This window comes from Lissotriton helveticus, chromosome 3_1 (assembly GCF_964261635.1).
Source record: "Lissotriton helveticus chromosome 3_1, aLisHel1.1, whole genome shotgun sequence".
Classification (NCBI taxonomy): domain Eukaryota; kingdom Metazoa; phylum Chordata; class Amphibia; order Caudata; family Salamandridae; genus Lissotriton; species Lissotriton helveticus.
Genome location: NC_136061.1, coordinates 1,825,882,778 through 1,825,909,276, shown reverse-complemented (window position 1 = coordinate 1,825,909,276; position 26,499 = coordinate 1,825,882,778). Strand labels below are relative to the sequence as shown.

Below are 26,499 nucleotides of genomic sequence, written 5' to 3'. Positions count from 1 at the left end.
AAAAAAAGAGATTTTGCAATATATTTTTCAATTCCTCCATAAACAGTAGGTTTTGCTATAATTTTGTTTCTGAAAAACCTACTTATTGCCGAATTCTATCACTGCTATATATTTTTTTACTACATACATTTCATTGGCAACATTTTCAAAACAATATAAAGAAGTTGGTAAAACCCAACTTTGCACAAAATGTTTTACACTCTGTTAGATATGAGTCCTTCTAACACCACTATCTCGCTTTCACTCTGTAGAAGCCTTTGTTCAGCATATGCTTTGCACGCCTCAGCCTTTACTTGTGTTTTTACCAGTCCTCAAAGCTTTGATTGCCATAGATTGTCACCACTAATTGAGTCTTTACACCCCTGTGAAATGGCTGCTTATTATGTCCCCATTTGCAGGCAGAGAAGCTAAAGGCAGAAGAGGAGGAACATGAAAGACAAAGATGGGAGGCAGCCGAACAACGACTGAAGACACTTAGCTGCTCTGGGAGTGACGGGGATGAGGCAAATCGCCCTCTGTCTCCATTGAGTCCCACAATCAAGGTGCATGTTTGGAATGGGTCAGGTGCTGTGGGAGGTGTTGGTACGGGGGAAAGGGATGAGTGTATTGAGCTCCACAAAAAGAGCAAGCATTCCAGACTGAAATGTGCACACAAGGAAATCCACTCTTGATAGTATTACGTGATTACACAAGAGTCGACGAATCAAGGTGTCGTAAGCAGATGGATCATAAACTCTAGCAGGACCAAGGGCTGTTGTATATCCCAGGAAGTAGTCTTAATGCTCTACTGGAAGGATGCTAGATGTGCTCAATGAAGGGGGCGCTGTGCAAGACATGAAAAGGTCAGTGTGCAATCTTGGAAATTGTGAAGTTGATCTCTGAAAAAGGGTACATTTGAACTTCGCCTCTCCTGCTGCTTGATATCTTCCGTATCTCACACAAGTCACATCGTGGCCCATATATGCTGTGGACTGTCAGTCATTTGCATTCAAGAGAGGGCTAATATTTGACCATGCCTTAGTGATGGTATTGTGTCCTTAAAGCACTCAGTGCTGTCATTTGGGCCCCTCACCAGGTTTTACCTTCAGGGCCACTTCCCCCGTCCAGAATTGTTTTACCCATGAGTTCTTGTTTTTTTTCTCTCCCTTAGATCCTGGAACGGACCGAATCCTTGAACCGTTCAATCAAGAAGAGGTGAGTTAAGGCCTTGTCTTCTACCTGAGAGACTTCATTCTTCCCAAAGTATAGGGATGGATATACCTACTCTCGTATGGTTATGTGGGTTGCTGATGTCTACCCATAGCCATATAGATTAATTCATGGGCCCTCCCTCAACTCCCTGTGAATACAGAACTTGGAATGGGGATGAAATGTGCTTTCAAAATATTCTCCAAAGAGACTGGTTGGTTCTTCTCGTTATATAGCAGGCTCTTAAACCAACAGCGATTGCTCAGGCACCATACCCTGCTGTTTCTTAACCATAAATGCTTCTAATGGTTGTTCAATCGCTGTTTTATATATAGGAGTGTAGTATGTTGTAGTGTTGCGGAACAACCTTACCAGGGGTTGACAGCATCAGCCCACAGCAGTGGCCAGCTGGTGCTGATGTAGCTATGATCTCTCGTACTATGATCTATCATGATCAGGCAGTCTGGTTTCCAGCAAGATTACCCAAGACCAGTCATTGGGCGTTGCCTGAATGGCAGCATTTAAGGATACCACCTGACCGGAGCATAGCAAGATATACTTAGCTTTCCAATTCTTTGTGAGTTGCGTATTTTTATGTTGGTACTGTTGTAACAGTGGTTTTGTGAGAGCCTGTTTTTGCCCTATTAGGGAATGTGAGATGTTGCTGTTTAAACTTCAAAATTGTTACTACGCACAGATATCTAAGGAAAGAAGGCATACTTAGTAGTAAGCAGACTCTCACTTGGTCTTAGTGGTATTATGTGTCCTCCAAAACATGCTTTGTATCTACATGTTTGGATAGAAGAGCAGCTACTCAATATGGCTTCACAACTTGGAACATGGTAAGATGATACTTGGAACATGGTTAGATGATGCTCCTTCATGAGATGGATCTAGAATTGCATACAATGCACATGGAGGTACAAAGTAGGGGATTAGAGTATTGGACCTCCCTGGCAGGCTGCTCATGTGCCCTTCATTCTGACACTGCCCATCATCTTCTCCAGTCAGGGACATTGTCATCTTTTGCACTCCCCTTCTTCCCCTTGTTAGATCACTTTTTCTTCCTCACTTTTTTACTATCTCTTTCAGCCACTTGTGTGTTCTTATAATTTTTTTCTTTCTGCCTTTCTCCTTTTTTTCTTACATTCTATATTTCGTATTGTCATTTCCACTGTGTTTCTCACTATCTACTTGGGCTTCTCTTTTAGTAACAGCGTAAAGAAGACTCAGCCTGCCCTCCCTATATCAAAAATTGATGACCGATTGGAGCAGTACACTCATGCCATTGAGGTAAGATTTTTCTCAAAGGGGCCTACTGTGTAGTGCGATGTTTACCATTCAGCAGGTTCGCAAACCTGAGCGCAATCTGTGAAATTAGCTCAAAGAGGGATATTTAGGCCTGGGAAATGGGAAACGGGTAATGTGGAATGCAGAACTGGTGTGTGCAACACAACATCAAACCTTGGAAAAGGCGAGGGCTGCATGCCTGCACTCACAGGACAGGGTGCACGTTGCCCACCTGATGAGATGTTTAAGCTTGAATACAGTCAGCTTAGGAGAAACGGTAGACATAGAAATCTGTGGGCTGGTTTGTCAGAGAGCGGTGCAATTGGCAAACCATCTGCTTCAGTCTCGGACTGTCATCAAAATCAGAGGTACAAGCCCATAGACGATCTGCAGATTCAGAAGGGCGGTACCTGAAAGTCAGTGAGGGCAGACTATTTATCCATGGCTTTCTCTCACAGCATCCTATGGCTGAGGTGGTTACCCACATGCTTGTCCAGCAGCAGAGGCAGGTGCCCCCTTAACTCTTGATGTGGATATAGAGGCCCTACTTGCAGTGCAGGAAACAAGCAACCAGCCAATCCCCACATCTCAAATCTTTACCATGGATGCCTCTGTTCACATTGTAGATCATTTATTGTTGCTGGGAGGCAATCCCTGCGACCCTTCTCTGGATGGCCGAAAGATGACCGGTCTAGCACCCTCTTGGGATATAATCCCTGATGGATTTTACTACTCATCAGCTACTTATGCTGCAATTTCACAGGGCCACTCAATAAAGACTCCAGTTTGACAGTGAATTTATCTTCTTCTAAAGCATTGGTCCTGGGTGTAAGAGCCCTTTCTGGAGTAGGTACGGTAAAATCAGCAGTCTTTTAAAGGCAAGTTGCCCCTTGATTGAACTGCACAGTTGTATAGTCTTTCAGAAGCGTGGGTGATAGTGATTTACCCTTTGCTCCAGAGTGGCAAAACGTCTTTGCCTAATCTATGTGGGAGAATGCACAGAAGTGAACCTCCATTTGGTCCATAACCACCAAAAAGTGATAGGCAACCAGCACCCTCTTTATCTGTTTTTTTCTAAGAACCTAATGTGGGCCTGGGTCTACTTTGTTCCTTTCATCTTCATCAAACAGCTGCCCCAGCTATATTCTCTGTGATAGTGGTGTGTAGCTTTTTGCTGTATAACATGTTACAATTGCTTTCTTATATTGATAAATATAGCATGGTAGCTTGCTGTGCCTGTCTTAGTTGCCGCTTTCCTTAGGAGAGAGCTGTAAAACTAATTGCTAGTTTCCTGAGAACCATTGGCATCTGGAGCACCTCAACCCAAAAAGTATCTCAATTAGTAATTCAGCACCACAATGCCATGAGTGCGATTAACAATTAACTTAAAGAACAAATTTAGCATTACCATCACAAAAAGCCAACATTCAGCTATGTGTCAGCATGAATCGGAGGTACATTTGCCATTAAGTGAGATTAACAGAAACTGAACGTGTGTGCAGGGGTTTTGTGTTATATTCAGAGACCTTAAGCATCCACGGGAGCTTTCAAGTGGTTGTGTTCCACCAGAGTAATGAGGCATTTAATATTTGTGGCCAAAGGGGCATCTTTGGTTGCATCTGGTGTTAATTCTTGTAGTGGTACCCTAGCAGCATCAGAAAACAGTAGTTCATGCGCTGATCATGTCCTGTCTGGACTATGCAAATGTCCTGCTCTGGGGCCTGCCGGCTTACCAACTGAGAAGACTGCAGTTAGTGCAGAATGCCTCAGTTCGGCTTTTAGTGAAAGTTTTGAAAGCGCTTCACTGCCTTCCCCCATTAAAGAGCGAGTCCGGTTTAAAGGGTTCATGCTGAAACACAGGGCCTTCTACCAAAAAGGGTGTGCTATCTCAGGAACAGGCTTAGACTGTACATTCCTGGTTGATCTCTTCACTCCACTCTAGTGGTGGTTCTGAGATGTAAGGGGTTGATCTTCTTTGTTTCTCACTGCCTCTTCCTAGAACTCCCTCCTTCTGTGCCTTTGGGAGCCTACTGGCTGTTTGAAGGGACTTTTGAGTAGAGATGTGTCAGTACAGATATTCAGCGAGCTGTGTAGTGCCATGACACTCATCGAGTAGCTGTACACTCTACAAACACTATGATTGATTGGTAGTGATGAGGGCCTGCCCAGTTCAATGGATAGAAAATGTACTTTCAAACAATTGAAGACTACATAATCAAAATTAATAGCTATAGAATGTTGACCTCTGAATGCCAAATATTCAAGTACTTGCTTCTCCATACACAGGGATTCTACTTCGTATTGACCAGCTTCACAGGCGTGGGTGAGGCCAACAGGAGTGTATCTAGCAGTGGTGCGCCTCTAGTGTTTTGTAGGGGCTCCTCAGCCCTGTAAATTAGGCTAGAAGATGGGTAGCAAAAGTGGACGTGTTTTCTGCTTCAGAAGACAGGTCTTCTTCTTTTGAAGTGGTATTTTGTTGTGTACATCCTGAAGCGAAATCCAAGACTATGATTCACTGTGGATTAGAGGAGGCCTTTCAATGACCACCAGGAAGGACTGTCCAGAATTCTACAAACTAAAGACTCTCATCCACGAGATACAACAGAGTTCTGGGAATCCTAACCGCTGAGAAATTAATCCTCACAAAGGGGGTACACAGTGGTTCTTTCTTTAAGAAGGACGAAGGCACTCACTCACCAAGTGACATGCTCCCTCATCGGGCCCTTCTTCACTGTGGTGACACAAAGCTATATACAGCGGGCCACCCCTTGTAGCTCTTTAGTTGCTTTTGTCATTTTTAAGGAAAGAACCACGCTTGGTGCCCCCTATACATCGGTTAATTTCCCAAAGGTTATGATTCCCAGTACTCTGCTGTCTCTCGTATGCCAGGTACTTTAGTTTGTAGAAGGATTGGGAGGGTGTACCTGACAAAATGAAGTCAATTTTTCCTCCGCCTCTTTTTTGATAGTCATGGCTGTCCAAAGAGCAGGGCACGACTGTAGCCACAACTCCAAAGAGCTAAACAGCGGTTACTGGCCAACGAAAATGTGTTCCATGTGCATTAACTGCAAAATCTTTTACTTAGGTGTGTAAGTTAATTTCTCTTGTAGGAATCTAAGTGGCTTGTGCCTGTATTGCTTTGCGGGCCGTAGTCCATCCAGGCATACTTTCAAGGCTCTGTACTAACCTGGACCATAGCCCCTCTCATTGCCCCTTAAGGTTTTTACTCGGAAGAAACGGGAACATTGAAAGTGCTTTGGACAGTTGAGCACCCTAGACTAGTGTTTGCTATTCAGTGGTGGCTTTAATATGAGAATATATTAAGGAGCAGGTTTTGAGGCAAAACTGTATAAGGCAAAATAACCTCACAAGTAATTATTTTGATTTTCTTTCTTCTTTTTTTTCTGATTTCAGAGTTCTGCAAAAACTCCCAAGCTACAGCGCCAGCCATCCATCGAGTTGATCAGCACTGTGGAGGCCGTGGCCAACAAGAAGAACCTGTTTGAGACATGCGATATTTCAGCTCAGAACGCAGTGAAGGTCACACCAACCAAGGTACCATCCCAGCTTCGACTATACCCGAACACACCATGTGCAGTTTAATTTTGTCGCTGGATATATTGAGAATACACTACTCGGGGTACTCCTATAGCCCACGTGAACACCTACTGAAACCCTCTGAGCAATGACACCCACACTAGTACACTCTGGAACTAGTATGCAAGATATGATCATACCTCCGGCTATACCCGAATAAACCATGCAACGTCTGGTTATCCCTCCTAATATATTCATAGTGCACTACTCTAGATGCACCTTTATCCTCTGAGAAAACCCAAAGCAACGAACTACAGCCCCATGTAAACCAAGAGTACATCACGCAGCGTATGATCACCGCTCGCATTTACCCACTTTGTTTTATTTACTGGTTAAGCACAATGCGGAATGGCCTCTTTGTAGCAAGGGTTCCATTTGTTATTTGGCATCAAATCTCACAAACTTTCTGCTCTCAGAAGAGCCATACCTTCACCTTGTCCCAAAAATGAAGATGGTTCTTGGTGTTTTGAATAGCCAAAGGTAGGAGGTTACACAGGTGGGGAAGAGCTGAAGGAAACTCTTCCTGGCCTCAGAAGATTTTAGAAAATTATATGGTTGTTGTGTGCAAATCTAGGGAGGTGGGGTATGTAAACTCAAAGTACAAAATAAGGAAAAGCTGCCATTTGCTTTCATGAATGTCAGCATTGACATGCACAGAACTAGAGATGTAAGGTTCTGCAAGATGCCAGTGAAGAGCAGCCAGCACTTGCGTAAAAAGCTTAGAGTTTATTAAGTTTATAACCTCTTGGGTGCAGTATCTCTGGCAGGAAGGTACAAAAGTGATGCCTTTTCCAACTACTGTTTTTAGATAAAAGAAATGGGAACTTGTTGCAGCATTAAGCTCTAGCTAACTTGACATCTGCTCATCCAATAAAAACCATACATTCTTTAAAGCCCAAACAGGAAGGAGCACAGTACCTAGAACCAATGGCCAAAAGGAGTCGCTCAGTTTCCAAAGAGCAGTTTCACAGTTGTTGATGCTTACAGGTCCAGTCATTTATCCCTCAAGCAAGTATTGATGACTGAAGGGCAATCTAAGCTAGAGGAGCCGTGACACCGATAGTCATCTACCATGAAGTGTTGTTGGAGCTTTATAGAAATTGCAATTCCAAACAAGCCACTAAATGCTTTTAGGAGCAATGGTTACATTGAGTTGCAAAGGAAGACACTACAGACATGGGACCAAAATGTACGCGAAATGGAGAAAGAGTTAGTCTTGCCTAAATCTGAAATAAGGAGTGTAGGCACTCCAATACCCCTCCTAACCCACAAGTCTTACAAGCTGCAGTACTTTGTATGCTTGTCCATGGAAGTAGAGGGCTAATGAAAGTAGTTTGCCATGCAGGTCATTAGGGGGAAATACAAATGCAGGGCCAAGCATGTTTTGTCTTCCACACGCCATTATTCCAATCAGTGGTCATGTTGAAGTACACTCGTATACCATGCTGTCATAGCTTAAGATGTACCCAGAATTCAGCTTCTGGTTTATCCAAAGGTCACTATGGAAAGTGCAGTCACTGTGTGTCAGACATTTAGACTATAGGCTACAAAGTAGAATTGCAGCTTCGTATACACCCTCACTACACCCTACAGGGTAAAGGTAATATTCTGCTTCATATACAGTCATGCAGTCAACAGTTACAGGTTGAAATAAAATGAGTATGCAGTCTCATCTATGAAGTCCACAAAAATACACCAGGCAACTCAGAGTTACAAATTCTGAGAACCCAGAGTACACCGTGTAGGCCAGTGTACGGAAATAGTTCCTGATTCACCCAAAATACACAGTGTCTGGAAATGTGCGCCTTCTCCCCCATTTCTTTGATGTTCCTACCTGAAACTCTTGCCTAATGAGCTCCTACGTGCGCAGGCAAAACTGTTCAAAATGTTATTCAGTGTCTCAACCTATCTTAAAAAAAGTAATAGCCTCTAAGAGTATACTCTACCATAGTGTTTCCCAACTTTTTAGAACCAAAACTCACTTTTTAGTACGACAAACATTCGTGACCCACCTAGCTTAAATGGACATGAGATGGATGATTTTTTTTTAATGTAATTAAAGCATCGTGTTTTAGCACACTGTCCTTTATATCTATTATTTGTCCCTCACCAAGTAAAGCGTCATTTTTTTCTGATCCCATTGAAATCTTTGTTTACATCACACTCAAAAATTACAAAAAATTGTGCTTAATGTTTGCTTTCTCAACTGCTGAATGTGTACAGTTAATTTACAGGTATTTACATTTTGTTGTGTGCTACAAAAAATTACATCCTCCAGCTTTTTCTTTCACATTTCAAGTACCCCAACAAAACTGTGACGGTGTGTAAAACAGTCCCCATGCTAAAAAAACATAAGCAGCAGAAGACCTAGTCTGACATTTGGCCTCCGTCTTTAAAGCACTGCAAATGTGACAAGATAAATACAGATTTTAAAGGCATCTTTTTTTATTGCTTGGACATTCGCAACCAACCATAAGTCCGCTCGGGACCCACCAGGGGGTCTCGACCGAAAGTTTGGGAAACACTTCTCTACCATGTATGTCCAGCTCCTCTTGCACACAGTAAAATAATTTGATGTGCAGTTACAGTTCTAGGTTTACTGGGGATACTACATACTATTTCCATCATAAGAATGTTCACTACCTATTCCACACAGGATTGAATCAAAAAGATGCAGTTACATATAGGAGCATCTTGGGAATATTCAACAGATCCGTGCCTACAATCGTCTGGTAGCCAAAAAGCAGAGTACGCCCCATTCCAGGATAACATTGCATGTAACTGGCTGTTTTACAGCATGAATCCTTTTCTGGATTCACATTATTCCGCCATCTACTGGTTAGGTCCAGAACATTTTTTTGTTTTTTTGTTTTTTTTAGTGTCGTTGACTACTATTTGATGGTAAGTCCATCTCCTGTGTGGCGACAGATGGTGCCCCAGAAGTTTCTGTGCATGGTTGCCAACTTCAGAGTCTTTTTTTCCTCTGTTGGGTCTTGAAGCAAGGAGGAGTTCTGAAGAATTTTTGAGAAGAAGAATAGGAGTTGGAAAAAAAAAAATTTGCCAAAGACCACAAGACAATCTAGAATGGAGAAGGAGAACCTTCTTGTTCCCGAGAACCCCGCCAGTCAGAACAACGTGGTCTGAGAATAAAGAGGTAAGAGGCAGACAAGGGACATGGAAAATACTCAGTTTGCCCCAACTGTCATCGCAAAGTCTTAAAGAGACACACACGAAGTCTAATCTTTGCTTGGCGAAGGACCACAAGGATGACAACTGTGAGGCCTGTGCAGAGTTTGTTCCAAAAACACTCAAGGTACAATGCTGACAGAGACTACAACATTACACCATGGTGAGCTCTCAGAAGACGCAGAAATCACTCAAAGACCTCACTGTGTCCACCGATGATGAAGAGAACATCGAGGAGGCCAAAACATCTGAAGTCGATGAAGTCTATGCAGCCAATGCCGAATAAAGGCATGCATCAAAGGAGGCGGAGGATGCCGTGAATAAGACTTAAGATAACCAAACCATCAAAATGCTTGGAGGGTAAACGCTCGGACTCTAAGTCCTCGAAGGCAGCCTCAACATCAAAACACAAGTAGAAAGGACACAGATGGGGGAAGTAAATGACAAAAACTTCAATGGCGCAGACACCTACCCGTGAGGGAGCAAGAGTGACGGACAAGGGCTTGACGCCAGGAGAACCCTCAACGCCGAAAAACAGAATGCCACTAGCACTTAACGCTGAACAAAGAGCGCTCAAGGTTGAGCGAAAGAAACAGTCTCTAGGTGGAAATGTCGGCCCTGCTTCCAAGAAAGGAATTCAACAACTCCTTTAGGGAGTTTTGTATCCTGAGCAAACCTTCGACAGGCATCCTGGCCGAAGGCGATCAAGCAGGCATGGAGGCCCTTGCAGCCCCTGATCAACATGAAGAACAGGAGGAGTTCTACGAGCTCAAAGAGGTGGAAAAACGGCAGTGTTTGACTAACAAAGCCAGTTCGAGGACACATGGCAGGATCTTGATGTCGTGTCCTCAGAGGAAGGGGTAGAGAGTTATCCCTCAAGTCCTTTACCACTTGATTTATCTTTTTACACCAGCCTCATAACAGGTCTGCAGACACCGATGGGGAGCAATTCGAAGAGAAGAAAGAAGCATGCTTCCTACTGGAGACATTAATGCCCTCACAGAAGGCTAATCTTTACTTACCAATGCTTCCCAGCATCCTCGACTAGGGGAAAGAGGCTGCCTTCCGAGAGTTGGCCACATCAAGAGCAATGTCACGGCGATCTCGATCATAGTCTCCAATGCAAGGAAAATGTCTAATGCCCCTACATCCGCAGGCCTACCACCAGAAAGGGAAAGCAAAAAGCTCGACCTGATGGAGAAAAAAATGGAGAGAGAAGCAGCCACACAATGGAGAATGGCACACTCCAACACGCTGCTTAACTGCTAGGGACAGCTTTTGATACGGTCAGCCATACCATCTTGCTGGACCGTATCGCTAAGCTGGGGATAACCGGACAGGCGCTCAAGTGGCTAGAATCCTTCCTGTCAGGACGTACTCAGAGGGTACAGATGGGGGATCAGCTGTCAGGGATTAGTGAGGTGACATGGGGTGTGCCCCAATGGTCCGCACTTTCCCCCTTAATTTTTAACATCTACCTACAACCACTGATGGAGGAGCTCATGCGTAGGAATTGTGAAATCTTTAACTACGCAGATGACACCCAGCTGCTGGTGCAGCTGGAAGATACAAGGGAGGCTCAGGAGTCAGTAAGGAACTTGCTCAGATTCACAGTCAATTGGATGACCAACAACCTCTTGAAGGTGAATGCTGAGAAAACTGAGGTACTGGTGTTCACCAACCAGGCAAATCCTTGGGGTGATCTGTACTGGCCCCCAGAATTAGGAAAAACTATGTGGCCCATAAGGTGGTAAAAAGTCTAGGTCTAAAGATCGATGCAGATCTTACCATGGCCCCTCAAGTTTCGGCTGTGGTAGGCTCTTGCACGGGTGTGTTGAGGCAATTACGCAAGCTGACCCCTATTCTTTCAGCCTCCACCCTACAAACCATCGTCTCTGCTACAGTCATCTCGAGGCTAGATTATGGCAACGCTCTGTATCTTGGTTTGCCACAGAAGTTGCTGAGGAAGCTGCAGGTCGTGCAGAACGACGCAGCTAGACTGATTTTTTTTCTCTACCGAGAAACTCACATGCAACCCCACTCCTTTGGAAGCTGCACTGGCTGCCTGTGAAGCTCAGGGTTCAGTTTAAATGTCTCTGTGTGGCCCATAAGGCACTTTTGGTAAAGCCCCAGAGTACATTAAGCAGCGCCTGAGGAGGTATGTTCCCGGCAGAACTCTGCGCTCCGGTCAGACCTCCAATCTGATTCAACCCAGATTTAAACTAAAAACTAAAGGAGGCAGAGCTTTCTCGGTGATTCTTCCGCAACTTTGGAATGAGCCAGTCTGAAGGAAGATTCACAGCTACTTTCCTTCAGGAAGAAATTGAAGGCGTACCTATTTAAAAAGGCAATACTTCCGGCCTAATCAGAGATGTCAGAGGGTTTTGGGGTGACAGCATGTTATGTTCTTTCTGTTTAAGCGCTTAGAGACCGGCGGTGATAGGCGCTATACAAAAACTTCATAACATAACACCAGCAATGTGATAATACAAGAAGGCCTAATGCAGTACTTCTCTGAAGTATACCGCAAGATAGGCAATAGCATAATTAAGGAAGGCAAGAAAATTGCCATCACCTGCCTCAATTATGCCCTGGATTTAGCTGACACAGCCAGTAGACCTGCCTGGCTCAGGGTATCCGGGTTGAATACAGAGGTACAAGCCTCAATAATCGACAAGCCCTTTACAAACGCCGCTCTGCTCAGCAGGCAGTAGATGATGCCCTACAACCGAGAAAAAGGGACAATGATGCTGTGAAAGCCATGGGGGCAATCCAGTCCAGAGGATCCTTCAGGAGACGAGGGTCTGCAAACAGAAGGCCCACAGACAGGTCGGTTTTTACATCCAGGCAGCAGCAACAGCAGCCCCAAAGTACCATGCACCAAAACCTGCATCAAACACCAACCATCAATGGTAAGACCTGTCGAGGCAGCCCTTTCGGGGGAAACAAGAGGAAGAGGCCATCCGCTCAGAGGGGGGAGGATCAACAGGCAAGTGACTTTCACCACACAACCCCACCACAAAACACCTGTGGGGGGTGAAATAGGGGGATTCCTCAAGGAGTGGAGGACAATTACATCAGGCAATTGGAATTTAAACATAAGCTATGGATACTGTATAGAACTCATTAAAAAAACTCCACACACACTTCCAAGGACCTTAAACCTCAGGGATCAAGAGATCTAACAACTCAGAATGGAGGTCAAAGAACTCTTCCCAAAAAAATAGCTATTGAAAATGTCCCCCCAAGGGAAAAAGGCAATGGGATCTACTCCCCCATACTTTCTGGTTCCAAAGCAAGATTTAACACATAGACCTATCCTAGACCTCAAATTTCTGAAGCAGTTCATACGAACTACACGTTTCAAGATGTCAACACTGCAATGAAGAATTCCACTCCTGGGGAAAAGGAATTACATGGCCACTATAGATTAATAGGATGCCTACCTTCATGTATGGATGAACCAAGGACAGAAAAAAATAACTCTGGTTTGTTCTAGACAAGGTACAGTACCAGTTCAGGGTGCTACCCTTCGGCATAAAATTGGCACTAAGAGTATTCACAAAATGTCTAGCAGCGGTAGCCACCCACCTCAGAAGACCTAGAATCCATGTCTATACGGATCTAGACGACTGGCTAGTAAAAGCTCAATTGAAGGACAAATGCCACAGGGACATGTAAAAGGTGATTGCAACACTGTAAAGCCTTGGTTTTGCAGCGTGAATCTTTCTGGATTCACTATGCTGTGCATATTCCGCAATCTGGTGGTTGGGTCCGGAATCGTAGTCGGTTTTTTTGTTGTTTTTTTTTTTGTCGAAGCCCAGGTGGGCGTCAACGTCCCACCATTTGGTGTACCTTCGGTGACGTTGGCGTGCTACCGGCGGAAGCTACCACCCTTGGGCGCCATCTCCAGATTCTTTTTTCCGCCATTGGGTCTGGATCGTCGCGTGAAGCTCCAGAAGTTTTGGAGGAGAAAAGGAGAAAATACAGCAACTCTTCAACGGTAAAGACCTGAGAAGATCGGGAGAAGAGGACCATCAGAGAAGAGACGACGAAGAAAGGAAAGAACTTCGAGATCTTTGACGTCCTTGGAGGAATGCGCACACAGGGGGCCCCCTGAGCGCAGGGATGTACAAGACACCCTTTAAATTCTGCAAAAACTGCCACCACAAGTTCGCGCAGAAGGACCAGCACCCGGTCTGCAACCTCTGCCTGCCAATCGACCACGAGAGCAGAGACTGCAACGCCTGCTCCGTCTTCAAGCCGAAGACACTCCGAGTTCGAGAGAGACAGAGGACAGCTCACCACACGATGCAGGGCAAGGGCCAGGCCCCGACGCTTTATGAACTGGGCCTCTCCACCGACGACGAGGACAACATCGCCGAAGGTCCAGATGACTTCACGGTCGCAGAGACCGATAAGAAAACGCCTGACAAGGTAGGAGAGTCTACGACCCCGAAAACCCCCACAGGGTCTCGAACGCCAGAGGCAGACTCTCGAAAGTCAGAGCCCAGAGCCTCGAAAGGAGCACCGGCACCGAAAACTTCGACGACCGAAGCTGCATCCTCCGAAAAAGAGCCCAGCGGATCCTTCGAGAAGGACTCCCGGAGGCCGAAGACCAGCGAAAAGCAAAGGTCATCGAAGCAAGCCCCCGAAAAAGGGTCTTCGACTTCGAAGGAAAAGGAGCCGAAGAAAGTTTCGACGTCGACGATGCCGCCGAAAAGAGCAGCCGAAACGCTCGACGACGAGCAGGCCGCAGAGATGCAGAGAAAGAAAAGAAGGCTCGAGGCCGAAATGGAGAACATCCTTCAGAGAAAGAAGGACTTTGATGAAAAGATGAGAAGTTACAGGATCCCCTCGAAGCTGGCACCGGCACCGACCGTCGCTGAGGTACAGGAGCTCGAGGAGTTCGACGTCGAAGAGACGCCGAAAACTCCGGATCCCTCGGAGCACGAAGAGGAAGAAGACCTCTACTACACAGAAGGGGATTACGGGGAGCAACAGTCAAGCTACGGCTCAGGTTCCTCGACGGCCCAAGACCAGGAATGGCAGGACATCGAGGCCGAAAACCCAGAGGAGGCTGTGGAAACATACCCCTCAAGGCCTTCGCCACCGGATGACATTGGGGCATGCAATGAGGTGGTCAGGAAGGCGGCAGCAGCTTATGGAGTTAAGCTGGAAGAGGAGAAGCCAAAAGCAGATTTCCTGCTGGAGACATTGCTCCCCATACAGACAAGAAGCCAGTTCTTGCCCATGCTAAAGAGTATCACAGACCAGGGGAAGGAAGCCTTCAAGGACCCGGCTACATGCAGATCAGTAACACCGAGGACGGAGAAGAAATACAAATTCTCCTCCCAGGACCCAGCTTACATCAAGGGATCCGTCACAGCAGATTCAATAATCGCTGCAACGGCCAGAAAATGGTCAAACGTCCCAACAACGTCCGGACCTCCACCTGACAAGGAAAGCAGGAGGATGGATCTAACTGGCAGGAAAATAGAGAGGAACGCCGCAACGCACTGGCGGATGGCGAACTCCAACGCCCTCCTGAATAGACATCAATACCAGCATTGGGATGAGATGGGCCAATTGCTCAAGCACCTCCCGGAACAATACCGTGAGAGGGCATCACACCTTGTGGAAGAGGGGAAAAGCATCGCTAACTCGTGCCTGAAGACAGCCTTGGATGGGGCAGAAACATCCAGCAGACTGATGGCTATAGGCATCACAGAGAGAAGGCAAGCCTGGCTCAGGATCTCCGGCTTCAAGGCCGAGGTTCAGAACAACATCCTGAACACACCCTTCAATGGTGAAACACTGTTCGGAGCCCCAGTTGATGAGAAGCTCACCCAACTGAAGAAGGACAACGAGACGGCAAGGTCCATGGGGGCCCTGCAATTCAGGGGGATGAGGAGGGGCACTCCTACACGGAGGCCGAACGGCAGAGGTGGAAGTCAGCAAGGAGATTCACACCAGAGTTTCCAACAGGGGCAACAGAGTGACAACCAAGGTCACCAGGGCCAGCAGAGGCAAAGCTGGAACTACCAGAGCAGGGGCCAGTCCTTTCGATCAAGAGGAAATGGACGGGGCCAGAGAAGGAGAGGCGGTGAACAACCCCCTCTAAGTGACTTCACACAGAAAAAGGTGCTCTCCCAATCAAACCCTCCGGGGGAGGAGCACGGGAAAACAAAGAGGAGAGGGCTACATGGACAAGACACAAAGGAACATGTGACGCCAGTAGGAGGAAGGTTGAGATTTTTTCTCCAGGAGTGGAGAAAAATAACAGACAAGTGGATACTCAACATTTATGCAGTTCGGATACTGCATAGAGTTGGAAAAGAGACCACCAAACAGAAAGCCAAAGAAAAGAGAACACTCGGGAAGAGAGCTGCGATTACCGCAAGAGGCAGCTCAAGAACTCCTCCTCAAAGCGGCCATCGAACGGGTTCCATGCAAAGAACGGAACAAGGGAGTGTACTCAAACTATTTCCTGGTGCCAAAAGTAGACGAAAGTCTAAGACCCATCCTGGACCTACAGTTCCTAAACAAATACGTAAAAATTCAAAATGACGCCCCTACAAGAGGTCATCCCACAGATAAAGGCCGGGGACTTCTTGTCCACCATAGACCTCAAAGATGCGTACCTGCACATCCCCATGAACAGGCAGCACAAGCACATGCTAAGATTCACAGTGAACAAGGATCACTACCAATTCACGACCCTGGCATTCGGCCTAAAGTCCGCACCAAGAGTGTTCACCAAATGCCTCGCGGCAGTGGCCGCACATCTAAGAAGAAAGGGGATACACGTGTACCCCTACCTCGACGACTGGCTCGTAAAGGCAAGCTCTTACAGGACATGCAAAGATCATGCAGAACAGGTGACAAGAACGCTAGCAAGCCTGGGATTCTCCATACACTGGGGAAAATGCTCGATGGAACCAGAGCAAGTGAAAATCTTCCTGGGAGCTTAGATCGACACCGTCCAATGCAGGGTGTTACCCAGCGAAAAGAGAACACTCAGCCTACTGAGGGAGAAACGTCACTACCAGAAGGGGCGAACTCTGACAGTGAGGACTGTGAGCAAGATCTTGGGGATGATGGCGTCATGCATACACCTGGTCCCCAATGTACGCCTACTGGTCCCCAATGTACGCCTACAAATGAGACCACTCCAAGAGTGGCTGCAACAGCAATGGTCACAAGCTACAGGAAGTTGGGAGGATCTAGTGGTTGTAACACACAGGGTGCAGGAAGAAATAAGGTGGTGGACCAAGGAAAGAATAACAGTAGGGAAACCTCTAACACCACCGGACCCAACAGTGACCATCCCCACAGACGCATCCCAGAAGGGATGGGGCGCACACATGAACAGGCTCAAAGTGAGGGGTCTGTGGAGCCCTACAGATGCAGTCAGACACATCAATTACCTGGAATTGAAAACAGTGTTGCTAGCCCTCAAGGCTTTTCAGAAACACCTGTACAACCAGAAGGTGCTAATACAAACCGACAACACCACAACGATATTTTACATAAACAAACAGGGGGGAACTCAATCATTCCCTCTGTCAAGCTTGGCACAGGAGATCTGGAAATGGGCTATACCACTAAACATAGACCTGCTAGCCATACACCTGCCAGGGAAGGACAATGTAGAAGCGGATTGGCTCAGCAGGCAGACTTCAGCGTCCCACGAGTGGAAACTCAATATTCAGGAAACAGAGAGACTATTCAGGAGATGGGGCACACCAACAATAGACCTGTTTGCAACACGCCGGAATGCAAAATGCCAATACTTTGCATCCAGGCAACCAGAGGCTCTATCACAGGGGAATGCCCTATGGATAAGCTGGTCAAAAACATTTGCCTACGCTTATCCCCAGGGTTCTCAACAAATGCATGACGAGCAACATGACGCTCATCCTGGTGGTACCACAATGGGCCAGACAGACCTGGTACTCTCAGATAATGGAGATGGCGCAGGGCCCCCCCACAAGTTCTCAAAAAGAAGAGACCTACTCTCCATGGAAAACGGAGAAGTTCTACACCCAGAGCAGAGCCTCAACCTCTCAGCCTGGCTCCTGAGGACTTAGAGTTCGCACACCTAAAACTACCAGAGAGCACACTGCGGGTGCTGCGAGAGGCAAGAAGGCCCAGCACACGCAAGTGCTATGGGGAGAAATGGAAAAGATTCACTCAGTGGTGTTGCAAGAAAAAACTCCATAGAAAACTGACCAGGGAATCCACGGTGCTAAGGTACCTCACGCACCTAATTAATGCTAAACTAAGCTCATCCTCGCTGAGGGTGTACCTGGCAGCGATTGTGGCATACACAAGAGGAGAAACAGGGAGAAGCTTCTTTACATCCCAAGTCATAAAAAGATTCTTGGAGGGGGCTAAAAGAATAGCGCCACCAAAGAGAATGCCGCCACCGGCCTGGAACCTAAATGTGGTACTGACGGAGCTCATGAAAGCACCTTTCGAACCCATCCACAAAGCATCACTGCAAATGCTAACGATGAAGACGGCCTTTCTGGTAGCAATCACCTTGCTACGAAAGGTGAGCGAACTGCAGGCACTCACACTGCAGGAACCCTACATCCAGATACAGTGACAGGGTCGTGATGAAAACAGAAGCTGCAAAACTACACTGACAGGTAAGAAACTATTGGTTTTACAATAAACCACAAGAATTATTCACCACAACTGGAACAAGTGAAAGTGTTTCTGGGCTCAACCATAAATTCAATGACCGCGCTAGCAAACCCACTCCAGAAGAGAGCAGAGGCAATTGTAGAGCAAGTTTGCCTTTACCAGCCACCGGGAGCTGGGAGAATCTAGTGGTTGTCACAGCAAAGGTACACAGGGAAACACAATGCTGGGAACTCAATAGGGAGACCGTTCAAAACTCCAGCTCCTACTGTGACCATACCGATGGACACATCCCACAAGGGTTGGGGAGCGCACATAGACAACCTGAAGGTCAGAGGACTATGGAACAACACGGATTCTGTGAAACTCATAAACTATCTAGAGATAAATACAGTCTTTCGTGCCCTAAAAGCGTTCCAAGGGCACGTAATAAATCAGACTGTTCCAAATGCAACACAACAGCCATATTCTACCATCCTGGTACTAGGACCTGCTGGAGCTGCCAAGGGCCATCGAATCTCAATCAAGACAGAACAGGCTCTGCTAACATTGCAAAACAGAGGAGTGCACCATATGCAATCAGCCACACTCAGCCTGGCAGCATGAATCCTGAGTACATTAAATGTGGTCACCTACAGCGATCAACCAAGATTATGGAAATTCTTAGGGAAGTTAGAAAACCAAGCACAAGAAAATGCTACATGGAGAAATGGAACAGATAAAGTCAGTGGTGCATCCACAACAAGAAGATAGAAATAAGTACAGAACAGGAAACCGTATTAATGTACTTCACACACCTGTTGGACAATGAGGTGACATACGCGCCACTAAAGATACATCTAGAAGCAAGAGTAGTTTAAAGCAGAGCTACACCAAGAACCAGTCTCTTCACACTTCTTGTAGTAAAAAGATTCTAGGAAAGTTCTAAAAGGGTGGCATCACCAAAAATGGAACCAACCCTAATGTGGAACCTGAACACGGTCCTAATGTAATTGATGACTGAGCCTTTTGACCGAAGCACAAGTCTTATTTAAAGTCTCTAACCCTAAAAACAAAATTTCTAATGGCAATCACATCCCTACGTAGAGTTTGAGAGCTACAAGCTCTCATAATACATGAACCATACCTGCAAATCCACAAGAACAAGTTGGTCCATAGAACAAATCCACAGTTCCTACTAAAGGTGGTGACACAATTCCATGTCAACTAAAGTATTCAACCATCCGCTTTCTCAAGAGCAAAAGACACTGGTCAAAAAGGCCCTTCACACACTGGACGTGCGGAGGGCACTAACGTATTAGCTATAGGAAACAAAAAGGTTTTTGTTAGGGAAAGCAATTATTCCTCTCCTTTGACAGAGCAAGCAAGGAATCACCGGTAACCAAGGGAACAATCACAAGATGGATCTTGAAAAACTATACAAACTTGCTACACCAGAGTGGGAAAGACATTACCCATGCGCCTCTGAGCTCATTCAACTAGAAAGAAGGGAGCAACACTGTCCTTCTTTGCAAATGTACCATTGATTAAATGCACAGCAGCAACCTGGTCAACTCCACACACTTTCACAAAACACTACTGTGTGGACATTCAGATGAACAAAGAGGTACAGTTAGGACAGAAGGTACTACAACACCTGTTTGTCAAGATATGCACATTTCAACCCAGAGACCGATACCACTATGTAATCTAATACGCAGCATTTGAATCCAGAAAAGGATTAATGCTGCAAAACTAAATATGTACTTACCGGTAGAAGTCATTTTACAGCTTGAAGAATTTTCTGGATTAACAAACGACCCACCTGCCTCCCCAGAAATGGGAGATGAAGCTAACAGGTGGGAAGAGGAAAGAAAAAAGAATATGAAGATGGTGACCACGCACTGGAACTTCCAGGGCACCGTCTGACGTCATACAGGGGATGGTCTTACCACCAAATAGTAATCGGTGTTGCCCAAAAAAATAAGACATTAAACACACACGTTCCCGGACCCAAGCACTAGATGGCGGAATAATGCACAGCCTGTGAATCCAGAAAATTCTGCAAGCTGCAAAACTACTCCTACTCATAAGTACCCATTTCTTTCCCCTCACATACCAGCCTTTTGGGGGCTCTTTGCTGTTAAGAACCATCCTGAGTTGGAAACGCTTCAGTCTGTTTTGGAATTAATCAGCCTTCTAGCCATTTTAATGCATCTTTTACTGCTTCTCCTGTTACAGGACACTGAGGGCTTGAATGTTGGTGTGTCCGATCTCATCCACCAGTTTGCCAAGGGAACACCGGGGTCGAAGTCTCCTCCCAAAGCAGGGGTAAGTGTAGATCTCCAGAAGATAGGTACTCTCCCTAAAGGCCAAACGCCCATACACTTGAATGTCTTTTTTTGGTTGGGGTGAAACCAGTCCAGTGTTGTATCCATGCTTGACAATGAAAGGTTCATTGACTCTTCTAGGTTTGTCCAAGTTCTTAAGTTGCCTACAACCCATGGCAGCTTCTTGAACCACAGAACCATGCCTTTGTCTCTGGTTTAGGTGTAAGGAGTGTTAGGAAGAGATGTGTTCATAAGCATGACCTTCCCCAGTAGATGAGCTTTAGTCATTTAATGGCATCAGTGACTCCATGCTTGGCAGACCTCTAGATGCCATTATAGCATCCAGCGGTCTTTCCAACCTGATAATCCGATTAGTGGTCAAAAGTCAGTAAAGAATAGAGTCTGCAGTCTGAAGCTCGTATAGATTCAGATGCCATGCATGACTGTGCCATCTAGTGGTTGTATTTAGGAGTGCCTCTGGTAGTCTGTAAAAGCCTCACATTCTATAGCTGTTGCTGTCTTCAGACGCCCTTATAATGCCATCTAAACTCCAGCAATGGAGTGCCATCCTCAGGTAAACTGGTTGCTTGCTTTGCGTTATCGGACCATAACCATGCTTATACTCAGAAACATCTTAGATTGTTTTTTTTTTTTTAATCAGCAAGCACCATAGTTGAGTGCTGGTGTAGCTATGTCTATAACGAGACCCCATGCATGACGTTGCACAGAACTCCTGAATGCTCCTTGACTCTGTTCAGATTTAATTTTCGGCAATTATGGTTAGACTGAAAACATTGTAAATTCAGACATGGAGAACTTTGTGGACCCATGCAGCCTGAAATCCAGTAGTCAAAATCGGATGAAGTCAGTTTTGAGGCTGTAGAGGTAGTTTGCCAGTGGCTAAGACTTTAGTAGGCTTTTCGGCAGAATGTGAACCCTAAGGACACCATCGCAAAGTATTCACTTTGTATGAGTTTGACACGAGAGGCATTCCTGCATTTGTTGGGTATAAAGTACAACAAAGGCATCAAGAGAACATGACTATTGTCTTCAAGGCAGGAGAGTACAACACTGAATTTGCAGATGAAAAGTGTGTTGATGCCTTTAGGAAACAATCATAATCTTCGTTTTCGTAAAAGAGGTTTGGTGCTGTGAGCCTTCATGCAGAAAACAGCAACAAAACATGTCCACGATTAAGATGGTCAAAGCCAAATGAGCTTGCAGTGTTCCACGATACTGAAATTTCTGCTTTTGGGATGTGCATTGGATACTTGTTCGCTGTCAGTGTAATTGCCTTCGAGATCCGCAAAGGCTTTGATCTCTGGCAAACCCCAAAGGTAAACGGAAGACATAAAGAACAAAAGTGTCCACAAAGAGGGTGCTAAGAAAGCTGACAATGTACGTTTCAGCAGTAACATCACTTGAACCAAGGTTCAACATTGAGAACAGTTTCGAACCAAAAAAATACAGCTTTAAGAAATATTTTTCACTTCATGAATTCCTGAAGCGAAAGATTTTTTCTATATTGATCATTAAGACCGGTATCTGGCTTTGACAAGCTGTGCCATCTTGCCATTATTCATTTTATTTTGTCTAGTTTTCCTTATGTGTTTCCCACCCTGGACCTGACATTCTGAGGCTGCAGAAGTGCATCACATTTAAAGAAGACCATTCAGCTACAAAGCCGCCACAGGTTTTTACTGCCTCCTTATTGTGGGCTATGACATGAGGGAAATAGCAGAAGGACCAGAGTGCACTTATCCATGATTGGGGGTGGGGGGGTACTGGGCCAAGAGGTAGACATGCACACGGCCCAGATGATTCAAAACCGTTTGGAGGTGTCACAGGCACATAGATGCTGCACAAGCATTTTCACACATTTTCTTTTATCATTATGATCTTGTTTAGAGGCACGGGCCCTTGAAATGTGCTTACTAAAGACATATTTTTTGTGCGTTCCATCACTAGCACACAGTCCCTTTGCACAGCCAGTTCCACCTGTGATTGAGGACAGTTTACTGGAACCTCTGGATACAGGACCCCTGGCTGCACCATAGATGGGAACATGAGACACCAGGGTAGAGTGCACACACATCTTACCCAAATAGATATTGTAAGTTTCTCCTTGTCGCTTTGCTTTATGAAAAGTTAGGTCAAAACGGTCTCCTCAGCCTGCTTCCATACTCTCGGCATGCTCCGCAAAGTATTCATGTGGCTCTCCATCAGCAACAGGAAAACTGACATTTGCCCTCCTCACTAGCTGTCTGGACTAGGGCAACGCACTCTATGCAGGCACCACCGCCGAACTTATGAGAAGACTCCTTTCAATCCAGAACGCAGCAGCCAGACTGATCCTCAACCTGCCAAAGAGAACCAACATCACCCAGCACCTGAAAGACCTCCAAAGGCTCCGCATCTAGAAAAGATGCCAAATCAAGATCCTGACCCATGTCTACAAAGTCCTCAACGACCAAGGACCCGCCTACATGAACCACTGCCTGAATTTCCACCTACCTCACCCAGATAAAACTCATCCGCCGCTGCCGCACCGGAGAATGCTCCTTCTCCCACCTCACTGCCAAGTTCAGGAACTCCCCATATGTACTTCTCCCTCATTGACTCACTTCAGGATGCGACTCAAAACCTGGTCCTTTGACTAGCACCACACCACAGCACAGCACCTGAATACCCTATCGGGTGATAAGCAGCACTTTATTACTAAGTACTGATTGATGAATGCTGTACTGATGAATGCTTGAAGTAAATCAACACTAGTAAATGATCTTCAAACATTATAATGCCTACGTGTAAAAAAAAAAAAATAACTGGCAGATTGAACATATTTGAGAATTCTCACTTTGCAGCTGTGTTCAGTTATCCCTTTTAAAAATGCAATCTAATACATGATTGCCAACATGCTAGGGATAGCTGGAGTCTCTAAAAGTGTCCACAGTGTGATCCTTCATCAGAATTTGAGGGTTATGTGGAGCCCACTTCCCTCAACATTCATCCTCCCCTCCAACCCCACACTTTGACACCTTCTTCCAGCCAGGACATGGGTATAAATACTGATATAACTAATGTTCCATCTCAGAGGGACTCACTGCCACTCTGTTTTAAATGTGCAGTATGTCTCTGTTCCCTAGAGGCATAATAAATGTGTTTTAGCTCCCCCATTGATATCGATTCAGGCCCCCTAGGGATGATTGTATTAATGGTTGTGTTTAACCTACCTGTATTCAACGTTACATTGTCCATACATGATGTAGCGCCTACTGGACATTGTGTGTGGTTTAATGTGGCATTTACGGTGTTGTGCTGTAACTCGGTCTTTTACGCATACCATCTTCTAAATAAGTAATGAATGTTTGACTCTGCTAGCCCTAGGCAGTCCAGTATCCAGCCTACTCCTCTGGCTATCCAGGTGGTGTACATTATTAAGACTACACAAATCCAAATGATAAAATGCATCATATTTATCTTGAAGTTGGATTCTGTTACTTCTCCTTGTCATATAAGTGATATGATGAAGAATACATGAGCAGTCAAGTTAATTTCCACTTAGTTTCTTTGGGGTTTTCAAGAACTTGAGGACCATATAGAAATCAAGCACTAGATGAGAATCCTGTAGTAGAGTCTGGGCTGCATATATAGTATTATACTGAGTGACATTTTGTTCACTCTGGGATCTTAGAAGTGGTGGCGTATGAGTTGTTTGGCAATACTGCGAGCTGTGTTGTCTCTGTAAGGGGCCCATAGTAGGCAAAGAATGTATGTGTCTATGTTTTAAAAGGCTACAATGAGCAGCCTCCCGAATCCTTGGGAATGACTGGAAATGTGGGAAATCTTCGGCACTCCCTTCCATTCTCTAATAGGTGGGGGTTTGCCTGTGGCAGGCTGATAGCTTTTATTTCACCTTCAATTTCCTATGTGACTAGGCATAGAAGTACAGATTTCAGAGGCATACAGCCAGCACCCTGTGCACAAAATGCGTACAGCACAATCCAACTAGAATGAAGAGCTTTTACCTCCCTTATCTCGTAGTTCTCCCCTCACCTAGCCCGAAACTATACATTGGCCGTGGCATACCATTAAGCCAGTTCACATCTATACTAAGGATATTGTATTAGCAACAGACCGATACGCAGGTTGAAACTGCAGCTCTGATTTCACTGGAAACCCCTCCGCCTCAGCGTAAAGAGGGGTTCAGGTCTCCCCTCTCGGTCGTGTGCTATGTAGCAACCACAACTCCCTTCCAAGGAGCTCCCTCAAGGGACTCGCTGCCTGTGTCACACATTCAGAGTGCCTCCTGACATCCTATTTGCCACCGTGCCTATGTCTGTAATGAACTGTGGGCACACAGAGTTCCCTCAGTTGTACGGTGCCACGGCCTCATGGAAACGATGGAAGCACCCCTTGTGAATGTGCATGTGTGATCCATTCACTAGCAGTTGCAGCACCTTATAAAATACCAAAGTGCCACCCAGGATCAAACACCCTTTGCTCCTCCGGGGCACTATCTATATTATGGGCCCCAATGACTCGACTATGGAGGGGTATTGGTAATGTCACTATGTACATTTTTGTAATATGTACGTTCGGCTGACGGCACTTTAGATACATTGCCAGGCATGCTGGAGATGGAGAAGTAGACTGTTGTGGCTGTGTGGAGATTATTAGTACATGCTTCACTAGTCTTTGGGGCTTTTGCTCATTATTATTTGTATATTGTTTAGCAGATCATACTGCTTAGGTCTTTTTAAATAATAAGGGTAGTGGCTCTTAAATATTTCATGCTGTCTTTGTAATAGAATTGTGAGTGCACTCTGAACATGGTGAACGCCAGATGTGTTGAGTCTATTGAGAGTGCACAGTCATGTTCGGACCTACATAAGGATTAGTTGGCAGTTGAATTCCATATTTCTTATTCACTTTGTAAGGATCTTAAAGGACTACATGAATGGTTGAAACTAAGAGAGGTTATTTGTTGTAGCACATTATGTTGACAAGTTTCATACCTTACATAGAGCACCAGAAGGTCACTTAAAAGCACTAGGAGGGGACAAACCAGGGTGACTACTGATGTTAGGTTGGTGGCTACTATATCACGGATTTGCAGGTTCCTTACCCCCCTGTTGGTGATGTAGTAAAGCAGCTGCCTGCTTTCATCTTTTGAGTGCAGACATAAAGAACTGACTCATGGGTGAGCAGAGTGAGGATGGAAAATCAATCTTGCTTACCAGAGAGAGGATTGAGGACTGAGGAATATTTATTGTAGATAAAAATAAAGAAACTGTTACATGTTAAGAATTTGGTGTGAATGATGATGACCTTCATCCCCCCCCCTTCAATTTTCTCACACACCTAGGACCCCTGTGAGCATCTCCCTAGTCCCAACTCTTTGTCTCTATCCCTGTTGAAGGAACAAGTCTGATAGGACTGTTTTATAGACTGCATGTGAAAAGAGAAGAGTGGCAGAAGGATCATTTTCTTTATTGACCAATGTACATGGTATGGGCCACTACAGTACATAGGGCACTGGGCTGTGTTCACCATAGCAGCATGTGTGTGGATGGGTTGTGGGATATGCCTGATGCATGGTTTGGCTTTCCTTTGTTGTAAGGGTACAGGCAGTGTCAGCTGTGACAATTGGTTGCCAGTATATGAACAGATGGATGATGCTGCACCCTGTTCGTGGGGTATGTTGGGAGAGACAGTGAGGTCATAGGGCAATCTGGGGCTACTGGGCATTAACTGTGGTGGTTGAGACCATGTGCCATTAGTTTCCTGGGGCTGCATCCTACTATGGCTTTGCAAAATTGACCAAATTAATAGGGACAGCCTTCAGAGTTTTGCCCACTCCCCATTACGCTGCTAACGCCGAGTTCTGTCAAAACACCACCAATCACCGCGTGGCAGAGTGGTTTGACTGAAATTCTGCATTACATGCTTAATGCGTAGTGACCAAAACTCTAAAATCTGCCGGTGGGGTGGAGTTTATTGCCCACCCGTGGTTTTCATGTAACTCGCTGAGTGAAACTCCATGACTTCTGCCCACGCCTACAAATAAATCTCTTTTCACACTTGGATCTCAGGGCGATTATTCACAGGCTTCTCAGTGAGGAGGTAAGGTGGGGAAAAGAGCTCGGGACTCCATAATCAAGCAACAGACACAATAAGGTAATGTCTAGTCCAGTGCTAACGTTTCTGAAAAAGAAAGTACTTTTAATCTTGCAGCAAATCTAAATGCTGTATAAATAAATGGATATGATATACA

At 45.5% G+C, this 26,499-nt stretch overlaps 1 protein-coding gene across 4 annotated transcripts in view; it reads left to right on the top strand.

Annotated features, from left to right (window-relative positions):
* The window catches only part of LSP1 (lymphocyte specific protein 1), a 311,165-nt gene that overhangs the window by 245,007 nt on the left and 39,659 nt on the right, over window positions 1–26,499 (top strand). For 2 of the 4 annotated variants that reach the window (XM_078682743.1, XM_078682742.1), the window contains exons 6-10: window positions 399–542; window positions 1,151–1,194; window positions 2,400–2,481; window positions 5,893–6,033; window positions 20,134–20,223. In XM_078682743.1, the coding sequence (XP_078538869.1) occupies window positions 399–542; window positions 1,151–1,194; window positions 2,400–2,481; window positions 5,893–6,033; window positions 20,134–20,223 (501 nt within the window). The remainder of the gene's footprint in view (window positions 1–398; window positions 543–1,150; window positions 1,195–2,399; window positions 2,482–5,892; window positions 6,034–20,133; window positions 20,224–26,499) is intronic. The other 2 variants (XM_078682745.1, XM_078682744.1) reach the window with 1 other exon arrangement.